Source organism: Pezoporus occidentalis, unplaced genomic scaffold (assembly GCF_034315485.1).
Source record: "Pezoporus occidentalis ecotype Australia unplaced genomic scaffold, CSIRO_AGI_Poc_V1 ctg145, whole genome shotgun sequence".
Taxonomy (NCBI): Eukaryota; Metazoa; Chordata; class Aves; order Psittaciformes; family Psittacidae; genus Pezoporus; species Pezoporus occidentalis.
The window spans coordinates 2,239,691-2,260,947 of NW_026913263.1; the positions used below are offsets into that span (position 1 = coordinate 2,239,691).

The window sequence follows — 21,257 nt, forward strand, 5'->3', positions numbered from 1 at the left end:
GCTGAACACTACCTGGAGCACAGTTATACACCTGAACTTACAGCTCAATCTAGCACATTAATGGTAGCGACCACATAAAGGTTGGCTGAACCACACCACTAGTTTGCAGGCTGAAGCAGCACAGTAGCTAACATTTTAATGTTCTCAACTAAATTCACTGGAATTTCTCATTTACTGGTATCGCAAAACTCTCAACACCAACATGACCACTGCCGAGTCTTGGTTCACACCTGAAATTAAAGATTCCAGCCACCATGCTCATTACATTCTTGTCCATAAACACAGCTACTCACCACCTGACAGTGATTCCCACACAGTGATGTTTCAAGGGTCATTAAGTGGAAAGGCATTAAACCCTTCATGTACTACAGCTGTGCACATGCTCTGTCCTGCAAAAAACTTAGAAATCACTCTCCTGTTGCTCTGTTTTCTGTGAGTACCTTTCCAGAGGCAGTAACCTGACTTGTAACTATTATGCAGCTATATAAATACTGCCTTTTTAAACCACCACTCCCTTTTCTTTTAGGTTCCTACAACAGAAAGAAACCTGGTGTCATTACACGCGCTCTATATAATCATTCAAATCACACTAAAGGAGAAGAAAACATTTTTAGTTATATAACTAAAGGGTGGTGTGCTCAAGATGTTTTCTGGCTGCAGTTATACTGAGGTTTGTTTGATGATGAGCTTCTTCCTGAAAAAGAGACCAACTAACTCTTGGTAGAATGCAACCAGTTGAAAAAGAAGTTATACATCAAACATTTAATTCCTTCCCCAAAACAAACACACTGCTGACAATCTTTCCTCTTTCCACAGGGTATGAGAAAAAGCTATCTGTCCCAAATAATCTGATTTCCTCTGAAAATAACATTATCTTTTCAAGAAGAATTTTTACTGTATTTTCACCTGAAGAAAAAATTTCCTACTATATTTGGTTCAGCTTTAAAAGCCGTGTTTACTCCATGACAATTCTGTCATAATCAGATGCACACACACATTTAGACGCGCATATGTATGTATTTATGAGCAAGACCACGACATCCGCAAACCCAGCCCGCGTGCAGCACACGGGTCCCTGCACAGGGGCAGAAACCACTCACAAACTTCTGCCAAATTATTCTCGCTCCGGCTTTACCGCGGGCACAAAGCCGGGACCCGCTGCCTGCCTTCCCCGGCGCAGGGCTGGAGACGGCGGCACCAGGCAGGCAGCACCAAGCCCGGCCTCGCCCGCTCCCCCGGTACCTCGCCGGCTGCCTGAGGCGGCGGCGGCGACGCGGGTCCGCTCCCGCACACCGCACCGCCCGCCGCCACCCACATCCCCTCCCCGGCACGTCCCTCACGGCCTCGCCACTCGCCCCCGCGAGGACCCCCTCCAGCCCCGCACCGTGTAGGTCTCCACCAGCTCAGAACCCAGGACTCGGGCCTCCCGCGGGGGCTCCTCGCCGTCCTCGCCCGCTGCCGCCGCTTCCATGACGCCGCGAGAGCCGCAGTGGGCCGGCCTGGGCCGCGCTCACGCCATCACCGCGCCCCGCCGCCGCCGCCCGCACTGCCGCCCAGCTCGGGCCGCCGTCCTTCAGCCGCCATCTTGGCTTCGCCACCCCCTCAGGGCGCGGCTCGCCCCGCCCTCTGCCTCTTTATTGGCAGAAACAAGCGGCGGGAGGGGCGGCGCTCGCCGTTGGGGGCGGGGTTTGTTGCTGGGGGCGGGGCTTGTCGCCTGGAGAGGCGGGGCTTCTCGCGTAACTTCACGCGCGTCGGTGCTGCGGCATGGCGTCCGGCGGAGAGCGCGACGGGGCGGGTACGGGCAGTGATGTCATGGGCAGTGATGGGCAGTGCAGTGCAGTGCTGTGTTGTACAGTGCAGTGCTGTGCTGTATTGTACAGTGCTGTGCAGTGCAGCGCTGTGTTGTACAGTGCAGTGCAGTGTTGTACAGTGCAGTGCAGTGCTGTGTTGTACAGTGCAGTGCTGTGTTGTACAGTGCAGTGCTGTGTTGTACAGTGCAGTGCTGTGTTGTACAGTGCAGTGCAGTGCTGTGTTGTACAGTGCAGTGCTGTGCAGTGCAGCACTGTGTTGTGCAGTGCAGTGCAGTGTTGTACAGTGCAGTGTTGTGCAGTGCAGTGCAGTGCTGTGTTGTACAGTGCAGTGCTGTGCAGTGTAGCGCAGTGCTGTGTTGTACAGTGCAGTGCTGTGCAGTGCAGCGCTGTGTTGTACAGCGCTGTGCAGTACAGTGCAGTGTTGTACAGTGCAGTGCTGTGCAGTGCTGTGTTGTACAGTACAGTGCTGTGCAGTGCTGTGTTGTACAGTGCTGTGCAGTGCTGTGTTTTACAGTGTAGTGCTGTGCAGTGCAGCGCTGTGTTGTACAGCGCTGTGCAGTACTGTGCTGTGTTGTGCAGTGCTGTGCCGTGCAGTGCTGCACCGGGCTGCACACTGCAGTACAGGCAGTCACAGGCATTCAGGTCCAGGCCTTCAGGCATTGCTATGACCTTGCTGAACACACCTGTGGGGATCTGACGTCCGTCTTGCCACTTTGCTCCCCAGAACTGTGTCTTCTGTGTGGGTCCCTCGACCTTACTTTGTTTTATGGCAAAACCGGCCGTCAGAAGGATTTGGATTGTCTCCTTCCCCTTCTCAAAATCTGCAGCTGCTGTACGGCCCCACATGATGGTGTCGTGAATGGTTGAACTAATGGGGGCAAAGCCAGTCCCTCTCTGCCTGGTGCCTCTTCAAAAACAGGGCTGAGGAGCTGGGGTTGGGGTGGCCCAGCTCATAGCTGAGGAAAGGGCCCTGCCCTGCTGGAGGGTCTGTGGGGCCATGGCTGGTCCCTGCCGCAGCGATGGGCCCCAGCCCCAAGTGGCACCCAAATGGTGCAAGGCTGCAGCAGCTGCCTCCTCACAGGGTGGCAGCAAGGGTGGTTGGTTGGTGCTGGAGTCAAGAGCCCCTTCAAACATGGAAGGAGACAAAAGTGGCTCCTTTCACCCCTGTCTCTCAAGGGCACCTAAAAAGGTGGGAGAGAAGTGTTCAAGGCCAGGTTGGACAGGGCTTGGACCAAGCTGGTCTACTGGAAGGTGTCCTTGCCCGTGGCAGGGGGTTGGACCTGTGTGAGCTTAAGAGTGAACCCCGGGTGTTTTGGGGGGTGACTTCACTGACATTATGAACTTCGCTTATCTCAGTGCACTCTGTTTCAAATCTGTGCACCCTGAAGGGATCCTGCCCAGAACTTGTGGAGGATCTTAAAGGATGCTAAGCACATCCTCTTCAGCCTTCTCAGTGTGAAGCCAAGCTGCCCTGAGGGGCAGTCACGGGAGGTTTGGGTGAAAAAGCACCCTCCCACAAAGCAGAGGTGATCACTCTGTCCTTCCTTAGGGCATGCAATTAGCTCCAGTGTAGTGTCATTAATAATAACAGTAAATGAAGTGCCAAACGCCTTGGGTGCGTGTGTGGCTTTCAAAGGCATTGGACGGCAAGTACTTCCTGGGGAGACAGGAGCTGTGGTGCAGAGGCAGTAATGCTACAGCAGGAAATGCTGGCAGCTGGCAGCTGCAGCGGGGACCAAGAGGCAGATAAATAAACACACCTCTGCAAATGGAGCTGGAAAAGAGCACTCGGGTTTTATTTTGACTGCAAACCACCTTCCTTTGGCCAGGACTCAGCCGGAGGACGATGTGTGTGAGGAGAAAACACGCATGGTAAAGGCAGCCCAAGAGGGATTTCCAAGCACTGTTCCAGCATCAGCCGCTGAGCTCAGCCTCCTGACGAGGTAATAAGTGCTTTCAGAGAGCAACTTTAATTAAGCTCCCGCTGAATGGCCCATCTCCTTAATTAAAGAACAATCTGCAGCACTCTTGGTCCGTACTCTTCACAAAGCAGTCGATGCCGGCAGGCACTGGGGTGGCTCGTGGTGTGACAGCCCTGCCCTGGCTCCCAGGGAAGATGCATCAACAGGAGCAATGCAGCTGGGGAAATGAGCAAGTGGGCTCATTCAACGGGAGTCCTCCAAGGAGGATTTAGGTAGCAGTAAATTGCAGGGCTTCACTGCCAGTGGGTCTGGCCCTGCTTGGAGCCAGGTTCCCTGCACAGGGAAGGGGGAGCTGGAGCATTTTGCTGCTGTTTGGAGCCATAACAGACTGCCCAAGGAGAGCCCTGCAAAAAAAAACCCTGACCTCGAATAAAGTTGCAACTTAGTTGTGCTTCTGCATTTTGTTTCCTTATATTTGACCTCAAGGATGCCGCTTCTTGTTTCGCAATGGGTTACAGCTGCTCGGAAAGGAAAACCTGAACTGAGGTTTTGGGGAAAAAGCGCAGGAAACCCTTCCTTCCGCTTGTTTTGGTACCTTGGATTGACTGACAGGTTCCACAGCATGATGGGGTGCAGTTGAAGCCTGAGCTAATGTGCCATACCTACCTGCAGTGACAGTCAGTGTGCTGCCAAGCCGGCCACACACCCGTATTAAGGGCACTGGTGCTAGCAGCCCTCCTTAGGCTATAGAGAGCCATGCTCCAGCTCTGCTGTGGGTCTGGTGCAGGGAGGAGAGAAGCAACAGCAGGGATGGTTTCCCCAGGACACCCCATACCCACCACAGCAGCCGCAGCCTTCCCCTACGTCTGCACAAGAGGCTCTGGGGTTCTCTACAAAACTCCAATTTCCAATTCTTTTGTAAGCAAACCGCTTCAGAGAGCCAGGGGATGCTGGAAGCTTTGGCTCCAAGCAGCAAGCAGGGATGCAGGGGCTGGCATGATGCCCCTCACATGCACCATGCCAGATGGATTTCATCCTTCCCCTCTAGGCATACCTGTGTTTTGTAAGTGTCTCTTTGCACTGGGTGTGTGCAGAAGTGCCCATTTCCCGTGTCCGTGTGCATGGTGGCAGTGGCCCAGATTTCCCATCTCTAAGCCAACAAAAGCCTTTCTTCCACATCCCAACTTGGATTTCATCCCAGGTGCTCCTGGAGCATGGCTGCACTCCTTTGAAGGCAATGTTAGAGGTCCTGCTCCTACCATGCATCACCCTAGATATATTCTGGTGCATCCCAGGGGCTGTTTTCAGGGGGATGACTCAGAGCTGTTGCCACCCAGGATGGAAGGACAGGGCCAGGCACCATTCCTCACCCTCTGCCTGGAGCCAGCACCTGCCACAGGGGATCCCAAGGTGGGGGGAAGCAGCCTTGGGGTCGGGTTTGCTTTGGGGCAGCACTTCACTGAGAAGACCTCCATGGGGGTGCTCAAGAGGGTTTGGGTGATGGCTCAGTACTGGGAGACAGCAGGTTCCCCATCCCAGCCTGTTCCCTCACTTAAGGGCAGGCTCTGATGCCCTTAACAAACTAACAGCTTCTGTTTGCAGCTTTCCTATGTTCAAGGCAACCAAAGTACTAATACACTCCAATTCTGAAGACTAACGTGCTTCCAAAAGTAATTCCTTTAGGGAACATTTACCAGCATCACGATGAGAAGAGGCAGAGCCCTGCTGAAGCCTGGGTAAATCAGTGGGCACCCACAGGACCGCAGCTCCTGAGAGGCTCTACAGCGAATTATTCTTCCAGGATGGCAAAACCCGGGGGGCTGCGGTGTGGGGACATGGTTCTGTGCTCACCTGCACCCTCACTCGATGCTGATGCCGCCCGGGTCACTGGTTAGCAGCACTTTGGCTACGTGTTACATAGGGACAGCAGGCTTTTCATGCAACACGAGTTCTAGTAAAGGGTGAAGGGATTTTTAGAGGAGAGGAAACCTGACAGCTGCACTCATAGGATTTTCTGGTTTGCTAAAGAAGATGGGACTTTGTCGCGCTGAGACGCCAGAGCCATCCGGAGCTCCTTTGGACACAAGAGGGAGTCCTGAATCACCTAAAGAGCGGTTTTGCTTTGGTTGCTGTGGATTAAAAGGGTTTTCCCTGTACTGAGAGCGCACTGCTCGTTGTTTGGAGGCCTTTGGTATGTTTTGCTCTCCACAGTGGTGGCATAAATTCACCCTAAATCCATGAACGTGGATTCTCCCCCTTCGCAGTGGGGACAGGTCAGCTCGCTGCTTTGGGTGCAGGGAGTCCTGGTTTCCTATAGGATTGGGAATGCTCTCTGAAATGAAGCACAGCTGATAGCCATCCTCATCCCTCCTACCCCGCATCTTGCAGCCCCAGTTAAAAGCAGCAAATGGAGGCAAAGCTCCATCTGCCCCCACACTTCTCCCCATGGCAGCAGGGACTGCACATCCTCCCTGTCCGCAGCACCCGCACGCACACGGCATCAGCTCCTCTGGGGACGCTGGCACTGGCTGCATGGCCCCCCCGGGTTTGGAGGCAGCCGTCGGAGGGGACAGGGAGCCCCCGACACCCCCTGTGTCACTGCTCCCGAGAACATGTGCTGCTGGACAGGGCTATTTTGGGAGGCATGGCTTTCCCGTGTTACCCACTTTAATTAAGCACGGTGTAATCCTTCTAACGCAGGAGGTGGAGGTGCCGCGGCGGCACGCTTGCGGTCAGGACAGCCAAATACCATAACGTATCAGGCAGGGTCCTGCCCAAGCCCTGCTGAAACCGCTCGCTTGTTCCCGCATCAGTCACGAGGAAGCCTCCAGCTGCCCCGCGGTGGGACCGGGGCTGGCCCCGGACATGCCAGCCCTGGGCTCGGCAGTGTCCCCATCCCAAGGCACGCAGGCGAGGCATTCCTGTGGGGAGGAGGATGGGATGGGGATTGGTGTGTGTGGGGCTGCCGGTGGGCTGGCCACATCCCCCGGGGCGGGCAGACCCCTATATCAGCCAGGCTCACAGGGGCAGAGCCGGCACTGTGCGATCCTGACATTCCCCAGCCCCTTGCCCACCCTCTCCAGCCATGGATGACATTTATAAGGCAGCGGTAAGTACCTCCCTCTGGGATGTGATTCGGGGGGGGGGGGGAAGCTTTAAAGGGGTTTCAGGAATTTTGTAGTAGATCCCCTCAAACTGTGACGGAGTCCATTCAATGGAGAAAAGCAAATGAGAAATACTTTATGGGTGGCAGCTCTTAACCAACATCGTTATCCAGGGCTCAGGCTTTTCCCACTGGTGGCTCCGCTCCTCTTGCACGCGTGAAAGTCTCAACTGCGCTGCAAGGTTATTGACAATTACTCCCCTGGCTCCTCACTGCGGGAAGGGAGATGGCCTGCAGGTGAAGTTATAAACCCCAACAAAACCTTGACGCTGTAAAAGGTGGCTGCTGGTTTTAGCCTGCACAAAGCAAAGCAGTGCTTCCCATGAAAGGGGAGTATTTATATGCTTTAAACCTCACCCTCCTCTTTCTAGTGCTTTATAACTCTGCCATTGCTACGTTTCCCCCTTCCTTAGCTGAGTATTTAAAGACCCCTTTGGCTTTTTGAAGTTATTTCCAAATATCCTGCTCTTATTTGCTGGTGCTGCTGCCATCTGCCCTGCAGAAACCCAGAATGTGAGCTATGCTCCCAGGGAACGCAGAGCATCCTGACGGCTATTTTAACTTACACAGCTGCATGCTGCACTCACTGTGTAAACCCAAACTATTTGATCTGTAATAAGAACACTGCATTGTTTCGTAATGTAGACAGACAGTGATACAGGCGTGGAATAAGGATGAAAATAGATTGTGGATTGCGGGGATTGCTACTGTGCCCCTTCCATAACTGCAGTTAAAAAAAGAGCTTTTGGGCAACTTTTTCTTCTTTTAATATATAGTTGGTAAGGTTTGATTTTATCCAGGGCTCAAAAGATACAAGTCCTCCTTGAATTCAACGGCTTTTGGAGGGAAGATAGTGCTTGACACACTGCTGAAGGAAAAACCCACAATGCTCACACCTCTTCTGTCTTTTGGTCAGCACTGAACCTCGCGCAGTAGAACCCCTCTAGTGATCCTGATAGCGTGAAAAGGCTCAGGAAAGGCTGACCAGTAAAACACTCTCCATACCAACACCTCCAAAAGGGAGAAAAATGTGGATTTGCTTTGATTTTACAGGTCACATCGCTGTAATTAAGCTTTGCAACTAAATGTATTCTCTGAGGCTCAAGGCACAGGTCCTCTCATTGCTTAGGGACCTCATGCCTGTAATTAGGGAGAAAGGCTGAAGTGCTCTGCAAGCTGGTGATGCCCACAGGATCTCACAGCCTGAGTGCAGAGCCCCATAAAGAGAGTTCCCTGCATGCGAGCTCCAGCCTCTCTCCACAAGTTTGCCCCCCATGTGAAGGTCATCCCTACCCGAAGCCTGTGGGCTTTAGTGGAGCTGGACAACAGAGGAATTTAGCTGAGAAATAACTGCAGCAAGAGACAACCACCCTAAGTTGCTACCCCAGATACCAAAACCTTACCCCAATCACAGGGAAATGGGCCACACAAGATACCCGATGGACTTCCATGAGGATTTTGCTGCTGATTAAAAGGTGGGGGCACACTGACAAATGTGAGCCTTGAATCCTGGGCATTAACTGCCAGCACCTTTACAGAGGCAAAACAAGATCAAGGCAGGCACAGGTGAGACAGGCAGCTTTTTAATGGATGTATTCCCCAAAACATTCAAGAACTTAAATTTGCATCTGACTTCCAACCGGAACATGGGATGGAGAAGGGAGCTGATAAAAGCAAAATACAGCAGATCTGGTGTTACCATGGCTGCTGCAGTGCTGTGAGCTTAGTGCTTTGCCTTCCCATGCCGCAGCCAGAGAAACCTGTCCCTGCAGTGGGGCAGAAAAGGGGAATAAAGGTGCAAAGGGTACCTGTGTCCAGAACAGGGGTACTAGGAACAGCTCAAGAGACATCTCTCTAACCAAAGTGTCATGCTATGGTTATAACGTATTTAATTTACGTATAGCATAGCTACACATCTATCACTTGAGCAGTCCAGGAAGCTTCAAATGTGAGTATTTCTTCATTTGCTGCATGCTAATGGCATATATTAATATTGTATTTACGCCCAATCCCCTACGTGCAGCCAGAGAACCCAATGGATTTTCATCTTGCCCACTCATGCCTAGATAAGGGTGTGCAAACACAAAGCTATTCTGGGAACATTTTTAGGCTCTGTTAAGCGGCACTAAGAACAGTGCTAGGGACAAGTGTCCAGATAAAGGGCTGCAAGGATAAATACCAAAGCCTGGGAACAATCAGGGAGCTCATCTTTATCTCCAGCACCTCTCGCACCCAGGCTTATAAATAGCGAATGCACCAAGTGAATCGTGCTACCCGAGCAGCAGGACAGCGGCCGAGGGCTCTGCCCAAACCACAGCTGTGAAGGGGCAGCAGCGACCTGCCTGCCTTGAGCAGCACCAGGGCCACAGTGGGCTTGGGCTCCCTCCTGCAGTATCAATCCCAACACCATCTTTAGTGCCTTCGGACTTGAAAGTCTTCACCTTGTGTGTGGGGAGTGGGTAAAGCTCTCTGCCTACTTCCCGCAGGCTCTGTCCCACTAAGGAAAAGCACTTTTCCTGCTCTTGCTGCAAGTGGGGAGGACTTCCAGATGGCTTTTGTAAAACTGTTGTTCTCTGGGGCAGAAGCATCAGCCTTCCCCTAAAGACATGGTGCCACAAGTTCGGGTTGTGGGGTTGAGGGATGGGTGATGTGGACTGCCTGCTCAGGGGTGATAGGAAGGAGACATCAGCCAGAGACAGAAATGCACTTAAAGAGACGTGACACAGAGCTGATGGATTCCTCTCATTGGTTATTGTAATTAATGAATGCTAACTAGTAAGCTGCCATTGAGTGCCTGCACAGAATGATGTAGGGCCTGGTTTGGGAACAATCTGCCAGCCTGTTTCAGCTAATGCTCCACGGGCCATTTCTGCAGGGAGATACCCAAAACATGCTAAAGAGAGCGGAAGCTCCCTTCAGAGGCAGAAACCTTTGTCATAAACACCGACTTGGACAGAAATAGACCAGCTCTTGGTGCTCTGACAGCGCAGGGAGTTTCCTGAACCCTGGGCTGAAAAACAGCCACCAGGGACGGTCTCATCCACCTCTTCCTCCCTGGGGACCTCCCTCGCACATCCCACATCCGACCTGGCCTCAGCCCATACACAAGGAGCCCTCAGCAGTGCGGCCATCCCACTGTGAAGCCTGCCAGCCACAAGGAGTTATCCTCAAAAGGCTGACAAACACTTTGCACAAGCAGGGGAGACCCTCTGGGAAAAGGCTGCTTCTGCTGCCCATCGGCTGCTGCCGCTCTAGAGACATGATGCTCGCTTCAAAGCAACTGGGAGTAGTTTTGTTTAAGGGGAAGAATCTCAGCCTACAGGAAGTTGTGGTGTCCTATAACCCATGGCCCATGAGGGTGACGGCTGCGAGGCTTCGCTGACAAGGCTGATGAACAGATAACATGTCATTTTAACAATTAGTGATGATGATGAAGAGAAATGACTGCGTCTCTTCTCCTTACAGGTTGAGCAGCTGACAGAAGAGCAAAAAAATGGTAGGTGTACCTTTAACCTGACACCACAGCCCAAGGATGAGCTCCCCGGCCAGCAGCCCAGCCTGCCGCAGCAATTACACCCCAGTGCTTTGGTCAGAGTGGCCAAAGGAATGCCATCCGCCGGCATTTCAAGCAAGGCTGTTCCTGTGCTTGTGCCTGGGTGTCTGCACCATGCGATGCCCAGGCAGCGCTGGGGCGCACAGGCAGGGGAGGCTGTGCCTGGGGTGCCCTGCCACCCACCTGCAGGGTTAGGATGTGGAGCAAGACCGCCCAACTTCTCCTCTTACTTCTCTCCCCAGAGTTCAAGGCTGCCTTTGACATCTTCGTGCTGGGTGCAGAGGATGGTTGCATCAGCACCAAGGAGCTGGGCAAGGTGATGCGGATGCTGGGGCAGAACCCAACCCCTGAAGAGCTGCAGGAGATGATAGATGAGGTGGATGAGGATGGTGAGAGCCTTGGCTTTCTTCTCTTGGGGTGCTTTCCCTAGCACCATCCCCATGTCTGCAGGCATGGGGGGCATGGTGTGGGTCAGGAGGGCTCAGCACCTGAGCAGTACTGACAGGATCTATGCTCAGGACAGCTGCAGCCTGTGGGGAGCAACATCATGTGCTGCGATTCTGAAGGCCACTGAACACCCACCACACTTCAGCATGGTTCCTTTAGGAAATTTGCAGGCAAAGAGGAGCTATGAAAATCATTATTCCTGTAACGATCAGGCTGCTTGGACTGACCTGGGAGGTACTGTGAAATGGCACAGATCCATTTAAAAACAAACGTAGCAACTGCCATTTCAGAAACACCACAGGATTCTGTCCTAGGGGAAGTCTTTCACTGCTTGATTGCACACACAAACCCCTGTCAATGCTGATTAAATCAGTCTGCTGGTGATCACACCTAACAAAATCCACTGTGTGCAAGCGGGGCAGCAATACCATGCTAAAAACGGGACAGTAAAAATGCAGTTAAAAATCAGTGACATAGCTGGTTTCATTTCTTGCCTGAAAACAATGGTACCACACTGCATGAACACCTGCCTTCTGGAGCTGTTACTATTAACACCTGGATGAGATGGACAGGTACCTCCATAGCAGGAGTTTCCATCCAGCAACGCTTTCAGTAGGCCTTTTGGCTCGTTTTGCCTTGGCAAAATGATTGCAAAAGGTAAAAATGCAGTGATGAAGTCAGTGCAGGGACTCACCCACTCCTGCATCCCGAAAGCTGCTTCTTGCTGCAGGGCTGCTCTCCGGAGTTTTGGTCCCTGCTTACTAAAGGGAAGCACAATCCCTCGCTTCGCCTTGCCTGTCCACCCGCTGCAGCGTGAGCTGACAGTGTTTATTCCGCCTACAGGCAGCGGCACTGTGGACTTCGATGAGTTCCTCGTTATGATGGTCCGGTGCATGAAAGATGACAGCAAAGGAAAAACTGAAGAGGAACTCTCAGACCTCTTCCGGATGTTTGATAAGTAAGAGCCATGAGCGCAGCAGGGCAGGGGTGTGGGAACAGTGCAGCTGTCCTGCACCCCCTCCCCACGGTGCTGCTCTGCTCCTGAGCTCTCCTGTCCTCACGCAGAAATGCTGATGGCTACATTGACCTCGAGGAGCTGAAGATCATGCTGCAGGCAACGGGAGAGACCATCACTGAAGATGACATAGAAGAACTGATGAGAGATGGGGACAAAAACAACGACGGCAGGATTGACTATGATGGTATGACTCTTCCTTGCATGCAGCAGGTCACAAGCCCTTGAGTGTTCCCCAGGCACCTCCCATGGTCTCGGGCATCTTCCTGGCCAGGCATGAGCCATGCAGGCAGCACACCTCAGCACAGCCAGGGATGGGGGGGTTCTTAGGCCAGCAAAAGGGTAGCAAGGTCCTGGGGTTGCCATAACTATTCCCATGTTCCCAAACCTGCCTGCACTGAAGCAACCCTGCTTTCCACCAGGGACCTGCCCATCCCCTCCTGCCCCCTAACCACAAGCGCTGTGGAGGGAGCCTCTCTTTGAAGGCAGTGCTGCTGGGAAGACCCCCAGACCATTTCTGGGCTGAGCTGGTGGTGGCCACATCTCACCCCGTGCACTCACCTCTGGCATTTCGGTGGCTGCCTAGGGCCATGCTGGGCCCCAGTGACATTTCCATCCGGAGTCACGAGGAGCCCTCGCCACGCTCCGAGGAGCGGTAGCCATCCTCGCACATCGGGGAGATGGAAGAGGAGACAGGGCTGGGGAAACCTGCCAAGAGCGCGCCCGGCAGCCGCGAGGGCGCTTCGGTCCCCCTCACACCCGCGTCTCCGATGTCCTCCCTTGGCAGAGTTCCTGGAGTTTATGAAGGGAGTTGAATAAACCTGAGGCCAGATGGGCAGCCCGAATCTCCGGAACCCCTCCAGCTCTGCATCCCACCTCCTTGGCGACGTCCCCTGGCTACCGGCATGAAGACTGAGCGCTGAGAAGGGTGGCCGCTGGGAAAATAAAGCGTGTTAACAGCGAGTGCCTCGGATGGTTGTTCCTTGGAGGCTTATGGAGCCTCCAGCCCGGCTGCGCGCTCACAGATCACGGGGCCTCACCGAGCCCTGCAGAGCAAGGGGACATCCATCCCAGGAGCCTGCCAGCCCGCTGGCAAAGCTGGGCCAACGGGGCCATGGGAGCTGCTGTGTTGCATCACCTCACCCCTGCCACGGTGAGCAGGCTCAGGATCCGGAATGGTTCCTGCTGGTTTAACTGGAGCACCGGTGGCATTTTAGTGATGAAATGTGCATTAACAAGCACTTAGCGCATCACTGAAATCCCCCCCGCGCTCCTGAGGGGACGCCCCTTCCTCCTCCCGCCGCCTTGCTTGCCACCCCGTTTTCTTTGGGAACGCGAATAAAGGCCGTTCCTATGCCACACTGGGTGCACCCCTCCCATCCCACCCGGCAAACGGCAGCAGCCCCATGGCACTTCACGCTCCTCCAGCAGCCCCGGATGGGAGCCTCGCTGCAATAGCCAGAACACCCAATTTCCCCCCAGAAATCACGTTCGTTTGGGCAGAAAGTGCCCCGAGTGCGGCACGACCCCGCTTTGTGCCTCAGTCCTCAGGCACGGGGAGACAGCGGCGCTGAGGAGAGGAGGACAAGCCGTGCTATGGCCCAGTGCCCCGGGGCGCCATCCTTTCCCATCCCAAGGAGGCGCGGCATTCCGGCAGCATTAGCAGCTCTCCGCGCACAGAGCTGCCTCCTCCCCTGGAGTCACAGCCCCAGCACAGCTCGCACATTGCACTCGTGTTGCTAAAATCAATCGTTTACCCAAGCAAGATAAACATTGGCAGGGCAAGGCGCTAGACCGCCGCGGTGCAAGCCCCGGCGATGGGGCCACGCCAGTGCCCCCGTGCCGGCTGCTCTGTCCTGCTGCCCGTGGCAGCAACACCGCGAGCAGCTGCACGGGAGAGACCCGCAGCAACCCCGAGGGCAAACATCTGGGAGACCTGCTCAAAGGGATCCCGCCGAGGGTGCCAAGCCCCCAGTGCCACAGCTCTGCTGGTTCAGCAGAACTGCAGGTGCACCAGAAGCCAAGGGATGCGTTTGATCAAACCACCTGTGACAGAAGCGCTCCCGGGGGTTTGTGTCTCCAGTGAACCCACAGCCTAGAGACCGAACCCAACCAGTTTGCACCTCCCCGGTTGGCTGCAGCGGTTATTTCCCACCAAGCCCTGCTGCTGAGGACACAGCTGAAGCGTTTTTAGCCCAGGCCTGGAAACCTCCATGGAGCTGCAGCCACCAGGCGGTGACACCAGGTCCACCCCGCAGCCACGGCCACCCAGCCCATGGGCAACCTCACATCTCGGCAGGCATCGCCAACAGCCCCATTACCCACCGCTGACCAGATCCAAACACCCAACAAGAACATCTCCAAGCTGTCACCCACTGCTTACTGACAGGCTTTAGCTCACTGAAGAGAGAACAAGAGGAGACAAGGTTCACCCCCTCCCTTCAGTCAACCTGGCGGCTTGGGGGCAGCTTGGCCCCTAACTAGGGAAAAGGATGGCTGCAAAGAGCCACCCTGCCACGTGTGCCCCCTTGGTTCAATGGTACAGGGAGCAGCGAGCCACAATCTTGCTGGCTACCCACTCCTTTCTGAAAGTAAAAGGGGGAAGGGGGTGGCTGGGAAGAGAACAAAGGTCTTGCAGCAGCTGAAACACGGCTGTGTAAGAGCAGACCCGCTTGGGAGCATTTGGGTTTTCCCAGTCCTTACACCAGAGGCACCAGCAGATCAGCACGCTCTGTCTTAAGTCAGACAAACTGCCGCAAGACTGATTTACCCAAACGCATTGATGGTCCTCCACAAGTACGGCGGCAAATGCCGCAGGGCGCTGCGCTACGGGTGGGTTTCACTGTTGGCTAAAACATGGGAACAACTGTGTTAGGAACGTAACACAACATGACAGGCCAGTGAGGGGGCGAGGCAGCTGAAAAGCCAGTAGCCAGAACAGGATCAGCTGAAGTCCCAGAGAAGTTGAAGCAGTTAAAGCCTCCACAGAGAGCGTGGGTCTGGAGATGTACAAATGGTAAATGGAACCCACCCAGGGGAACCCGCGTATCGACGCAACTTCAACCAACTGCAGTTCTCCTTGCATGTGCAGTGACCTTGCGGTGCCTGAAGCCTTTGAGGAAGATGCCACGTGTCCATGTGCTCCACTGGGGAAAAGTGCACCTCAGGGAAACAATAATCCTTTTAAAGTCAGGCAAAAAAATACACCGTTTACTACACTTGAAAGCAGTGCCTAGACCTGCGTGCTCTGAACCCCCAGGCCGAGACAGGAGCTGTGCTGGCAAGTGGCAGCAGTACGTGCTACCAGACACAGAGTTTCCAGGCCATTTGATCTACCTGCATTTGCTGCCAGTGGATTTCACTCCTGCCCTGGTTTGCAGCTTCCTCAGTACATTCGAGACCTCTCTTCAGCCCTCCAAAACTGCTGGGTGCATTAAGTGACTGCAGGAAGGTCTGAGGACATTCTGTACACACCTCCCTGGTAAAACCTCTGCATCTCACCTACAGGTCTACGTGGGCCAGCAGGGCAGCAGCAGTATGCCGTGAGCCAAGGTACAGTGGATAAACATTTCACAGCACCAAAACCCCTGTTGTGCAGGAACTCCAGCAACATCCTCACAAACCGGGCAAAGCAGAACTCGTGTTGTTTGCTGCTTCCTGCTTGAACACACTACCAAAGGTGGTAAAGGGGGACAGAGCACCACGTATCCAGCCCAGCCTGTCTGCAGTGAATACTCTGCCCCACCACAGCGTTTCACAGCGCTCTGATCTGCCCTCTCCAGGCGGTGCTCTCGGCTTTCAGCGCAATGGCTCACCTTTGCCAAATGAGCTGATCCTGTATTTGGTTACACAACCTTTGCTCCTTTTTTTTTTTCAAATTGGAAAACAGGAGCCAAACTGGAACCTGATACAGTCCTCTTAATTACAAATGGGAGAATCATCTGCACCAAGTACGACATACAGCAGCAGCACACACGGAACATAGAACCTGACGCACTGCAGTAGCTGAGCAGAGATGCTCTTAAGCTCACTGGCTTCCTACAGGATACCAAGGCCTTAGTAATGAGAATTATGAAGTTTTTAAACATCAAAGATGGCAGAGCACAGCATAATGGGAACAGTTTCAAACAGACCACAGCTGCCAGTCCCGTCTCCTGGGCTCTGTACGTAATCCTCCCAAAAAGGATCTTTGGCCTCACCTGACCAACAAAACTCAAATGATTTCACAAGGCAAGTGAAAGAGGATGAAGATGCACCAGGAGGCCATGGCAGTACAGATTCCCCTTGCAGCTTCCCATCTGAGCTGCGGCAACTTCTGCAAGAAGGAAGGAAGCTGTGGACTGAGCTGCCTCAGGGTTAGAAAATGCAATAGGTGATAACTGACGCCTGGGCAGTGTCCTGCGGGACCCCTGTGTGCGCAGGGAGCAGACAACAACAAACCTGACACCAAGCTGCTGTGGAAGCTCACAGAATTCCTGTCTCTTGCTACACAATGATGCCTGGATTAAGGTTACGTTCCTCTCCGCTGCATTTTGTCACGCAGCCGCTATTTTGGTCAGAAAGTCAGCAAGCCCATATTTGGGAAGCTGTCCCACTGAAGGGCAGCATGAAGGGCAGAGATGAAAAGGCTGCTTCTGAACGCAGGCCCAGGGGAGCTGCCTGGAGCCACAGGAAGCCCAAATCTTTCCCTCTGCTTCTCGTTAATGTGCCAACATCTCTTCCTCAGCCTGACCCTTGCCTCTCTCTTCCCCCAAACTACATCCTGTGGGTGAGCTACTGTCATAACACAAGACACCAAGGCGGTTTAGAGGTGAAATTTTACCTTTTAGATTAAAAAAAGAAGTCTTAATGCTAGACTTAAAATGTGGAATTTAAACCAGGCTGGAGATCTGCAGACACACAGGGGAAGGTGTATCCTGACAGACACCAAGTCCTCTGTTCAGAGGCTTCTCCTTTCACTCTCCTTGTCACAACACGCATCTGCAGCGGACTGACCTTCACTGACACAGCTGGACCAGTCATGCTGTCTGCTCCAACACCAGCAGCAACCCAAAGGGTATCGCCCTGTGCTAGGTCTGTCAGCCCTAGTGAGGGCTGCTGGGCAGCTCTGAGCCAGCAGTTGGGGCTATGAGACACGCATGCTAACCTGAACCACAGCTACACATCACCTTTGCAAACAAACTCACCCAAGCCAGGCAGGCAGCGGCCACAGAGCTCGACACCTCCAATAGCCACACTCAGGTACCACTGAGGCCAGCAGGATTTCAATGCTGTGCACGTCTCACATGGGAACACCACTTGCCACAGAACACTCTCCAAGGAGGATTAACACCATGAGCACCTTCTTGCCCATTGACCCTCTGGTGTACCTGAGTGCAGCAGGGACCAGACCAGCTTTGTGCCTTGACTACTTAGCAGACTCTACCTGGTGGTATGAACCCTGCGACTGTAGCTCTCTCCAGCACAGAACCCCTCCCAGGCAGCATGCTGCTCTCACACAGCAATTCAATTCTTTCAACTGACAAACACCAACATCCACAACAGTCCAGGAGATGCAAACAGCACGAATCAGGCAGCTGAGGGCTGCAGGTTGCTTGGTTCAGGGCTGGGTGGTATTTTTCATTACTTAAAACCGACTCAAAAGTGGGAACTGGGAAAAGACTTTCAAAATCAAGCCATGAAGAACTCAAAGTATTTACCTTTTTTCAAAATAACGCTGCATTTTGGCAATTGGCTTAACTATTAAGAAATAAATACATTAACTGGATGTCTCAGTTGATTACTTCTTGCAGCCAGCAGGTGTTTTGCTGCTCTACTGCAAAGACAGAAGATAGCTGCACACATCCAGCCCTTGTGATTTGTGGATCGACACCACCGGGTGGACAAGCTTTGGAATTACAGTTTCAGGAACAGTTCGTTGCTTTTTAACGGGTGGCTCATTTCATGAATAAAAAAGCACCTTTTGAACCAGCTTTACTCACTGGGGGGGTGGGGAGAGTGAAGCCTTCTCCTGACCTGCAGGAGGACAGCAGTAACAAAACCCTGTACCTCTCGGGCTTTTGAATGTCACTCCCTTTTCCCCAACAGTCAGCACATTTCAGATAGGTACTTTTTTTGTTACTGGAATGAAAGAAGTCCACTAAAATACAGTCTCTATGAAAAATACGCTTATTTCATAGAGTCCAAACCCCTTACACGTCCCTATGGTAGCTTCATTAACGCTTCAATACTTCCAAGTTATTTCAGAATACAACACACACAAATTCTAACACTAATTGCTATTTCTAACACCACAGCTAGCACTCGCTACCCTCCCATTTTTCAAGGTATTCACAGCTGTAGCTACCCTACCTGGACAGTGTAACAGCAGACACACAACAGCCCCTGGAGATCTCACCTTGCTGTAGCACCACTAGGGACTATCATAAAAAACACAGTATGCAAGCTGAACATGCACACCAGTATCAAAAGTAACATTACCTGTACTGAACACTATCACCCAAAAGTCCAGACAACACTGGCTTCACTTTGTATGGAAATAAGTTGTTTCTTGTTTAAATTTTACAGCTTCACATAATAAGCATTTCACAACTTGAAAACAGACTGAACTACCAAATGCTCATGACCTGTACCAACAGCCACAGTATGAGCTCTGAGGAGGAAGCATGTAGTTTACTTTCCCTGTTGGAGGCTGACAACACAAAACCTCTCTACAGCTCCAGCTGGCTTCATCTGACAGGGAACAAAACCACACACTGGTCACTACACATAGGCCTGATGCACAACTGGCATCTAAAATACAAATCAAAGAAGGCTTCTGGAGGGTTCTCCTCAAGTCTGGGAGGGAAAGACTTTGTTACATCCAATTTTATTTCTTATAAAAATGCTGTAACACGCATGCTTATAGGAAAACTGGCTGTCTTAAACCACGTCAGTCCTTTTTCTGTTGAGCAGCCTGCTTGGCATTGTTGGCCTGCATCTTCTTCAGCCCCTTTTTGTTGTGTTTCTTTGCAAATCTCATGTTCCTCAGGAACTTGGGATCAACCTACGAGGAAAAAACAAGCCATACTGTAAAAGGGACATAAGTAAAAACACTTTAATCTCCAGATTGTTCCAATTACTCCCAAATGCTGGCTGTGATTAATTCAGCTTTTCTGATTTATTACATCAACAAAATTCTTTTAGCTATCTGTAACCATGCTTTAATTGGCTATTTCCCTTCGTTTCCATAACCAAACTCACACAAAACCTCAGCAATAAGCACACAGAAATTACAAGTTGAGTAAAGCTGTAAACAAGCCAAGTTTCATTCCCCTGGCACAGTATGTTCTGGACCCGAAGTACCACAAACCAGCCTCGGCAGGTGAGCACACACACACGGAATGCCTGGGTGAAGACCAATGCCACTTCCTCAGGCATTTCCTTTTCACATTAAAGTAAAAAAAATGCCAGCACAGAACAGCAGCTGCCCAGTTTTCTTGTCAGCTAATGGCTAGCCAACACCTCCAGCAGCCAGCACCCATTCTCAGAACTATCAACTGCTCTTGCATTGATAAACACTTGGCTATTTTCCTAGTGTGAGGTGTCCCTGCCCATGGCAGGGGCTGGAACTAGGTGATATTAAGGTCCTTTCCAACCCAAACCATTCTGTATTCTACTTTACTGTGAACAGTTTTTTAACCAGCACACTCAAGTACTGGGATTCTGTCATCTTAACTCATGCTCAGTGCAAGGAGACAGACCCAGAGACTGCAGCAGTGTCTGCAGGAGGGAGCTGAACCCTCCCCGAGCTATGCAGAAAACAAGCTTTTATGTCACATCCAAAAAGCCAATAATCACAGAATAGTCAGGGTTGGAAAGGACCTTAAGATCATCCAGTTCCAACCCCCCTGCCATGGGCAGGGACACCTCACACTAAACCATCTCACCCAAGGCTCTGTCCAACCTGGCCCTGAACACTGCCAGGGATGGAGCATTCACAGCTTCCCTGGGCAACTCGTCCCAGTGCTTCATCACCCTTAAAGAATTTCTTCCTTATATGCAATCTAAACTTCCCCTGTTTAAGTTTTAACCCGTTACCCCTTGTCCTATCACTACAGTCCCTAATGAAGAGTCCCTCCCCAGCATCCCTATAGGCCCCCTTCAGATACTGGAAGGCTGCTATGAGGTCTCCACGCAGCCTTCTCTTCTCCAGGCTGAACAGCCCCAACTTTCTCAGCCTGTCTTCATATGAGAAGTGCCCTAGAAAGCAAACAGAATGACAACCCTCCCCAAATCCTAAATGTCCTGTCTTCACTTTCAAGCATGGAAGAAAATCCTGTTATATCACTTGTCTAATCTCAGAAAAAGCATAATGCTGCCATTTTCATACGTATGAGAGAAATGCCAATTCCTCTAATCTTCAGACTGAAATTCTCTGGATGAGTACAACAGTAAATAGTAAATACAGGATAATAATAGTGAAGTGTACAGGAAGGAGGAGAGGGAGCAGGACTAAAGAGGGAGAAGAGCTATCCAACTGACACAGGTTTGTTTCACATGAAGCAGCAGTCAGTGACACCCACCCGAGCAGGACAGAGACAAAACTGGCCAATAAGAAGCAGTTTAACAGACACACAAGGGTGGATTTCACATGAGTCAGAAATATCACAGCTGCATGGAAGGTGAGCAAAAGACAAACCAGACACCTGCAGTGGTTCTGGCCACCTGAAACACAAACCCCTGCCTGCAAAAAATACACCACTCAAAATAATACAAATACTGGACTTTTTTCCATGGTTAAGCCTCAGTAAAGTAACAGCATGGGAATATCAACAGAAATGCTCACCCCTTTGAGAGATTCGTATCTATGGGATCTGGGTTTCTTGATGCCATTTCTGTGCCACTTACGGGCTATGAACAAAGACAAGAAAACAAGTTACTGTTGTTGCATTACCTCCCATTTAAGTCCAGATGACCCCACCAAAACGATAGTGAATAGAACGTTTTCTAACCCTTCCCATCCAAAGTAAATACAAATTAATAACACACCTCTGATCTCACCCCTCTGCATTTCTATGGGCTTCTAATCCAAGGATTTCAGGCTCCTCATCAACTAATAATATACCGGCAGCATCACCACTGGCACACTAAGGGGCGTTAAAGGGCGCCATTGTCCACTGTGCAAGCCCAAGCAGAACCTCCTGTGTGTGGTGAACTCTCCTAACTTGCAGCACCGATGGAAGTAAAGCCCAAACAAGAGCTCTTTTACCACTGTGGCCATCTTTGGATGCCACAGGATCACAGGCTCAGCGCCATTCGGCAACGTGCTTAGTTCAAACACATGAAGCCCAAACAAGCCACGCTT

The 21,257-nt window shown here is 52.0% G+C and overlaps 3 protein-coding genes across 9 annotated transcripts in view; 1 reads left to right on the plus strand and 2 right to left on the minus strand.

The window, feature by feature from the left end:
• Positions 1-1,561, minus strand: part of NISCH (nischarin) — a 30,164-nt gene extending 28,603 nt beyond the window's left edge. For 3 of the 5 annotated variants that reach the window (XM_062610295.1, XM_062610296.1, XM_062610297.1), the window contains exon 1: positions 1,385-1,561. In XM_062610295.1, the coding sequence (XP_062466279.1) occupies positions 1,385-1,471 (87 nt within the window). In that variant the 5' untranslated portion in view covers positions 1,472-1,561. The remainder of the gene's footprint in view (positions 1-1,384) is intronic. The other 2 variants (XM_062610294.1, XM_062610293.1) reach the window with 1 other exon arrangement.
• A 5,156-nt stretch (positions 1,562-6,717) lies between these two features.
• TNNC1 (troponin C1, slow skeletal and cardiac type) lies at positions 6,718-12,881 on the plus strand. Its single transcript, XM_062610298.1, has 6 exons — positions 6,718-6,842; positions 10,362-10,392; positions 10,692-10,838; positions 11,740-11,854; positions 11,962-12,098; positions 12,699-12,881. Exons 1-6 carry the CDS (start codon positions 6,819-6,821, stop codon positions 12,728-12,730), a joined length of 486 nt encoding a protein of 161 aa, XP_062466282.1. The 5' UTR covers positions 6,718-6,818; the 3' UTR covers positions 12,731-12,881.
• Positions 12,882-18,749: 5,868 nt separating this feature from the next.
• Positions 18,750-21,257, minus strand: part of RPL29 (ribosomal protein L29) — a 45,661-nt gene continuing 43,153 nt past the window's right edge. For all 3 annotated transcript variants that reach the window (XM_062610299.1, XM_062610301.1, XM_062610300.1), the window contains exons 3-4: positions 20,739-20,803; positions 18,750-18,956 (exon numbers count right to left, since the gene is read on the minus strand). In XM_062610299.1, coding sequence (XP_062466283.1) covers positions 18,843-18,956; positions 20,739-20,803 — 179 coding nt within the window. In that variant the 3' untranslated portion in view covers positions 18,750-18,842. The remainder of the gene's footprint in view (positions 18,957-20,738; positions 20,804-21,257) is intronic.

Bases quoted from the DNA above. Each gene is read 5' to 3' on its own strand.
- TNNC1 (XM_062610298.1), top strand. From the start codon at position 6,819: ATGGATGACATTTATAAGGCAGCG. The intron at 6,843-10,361 runs GTAAGTACCTCC...TTCTCCTTACAG, and splicing joins ATGACATTTATAAGGCAGCG to GTTGAGCAGCTGACAGAAGA. The intron at 11,855-11,961 runs GTAAGAGCCATG...GTCCTCACGCAG, and splicing joins CTCTTCCGGATGTTTGATAA to AAATGCTGATGGCTACATTG.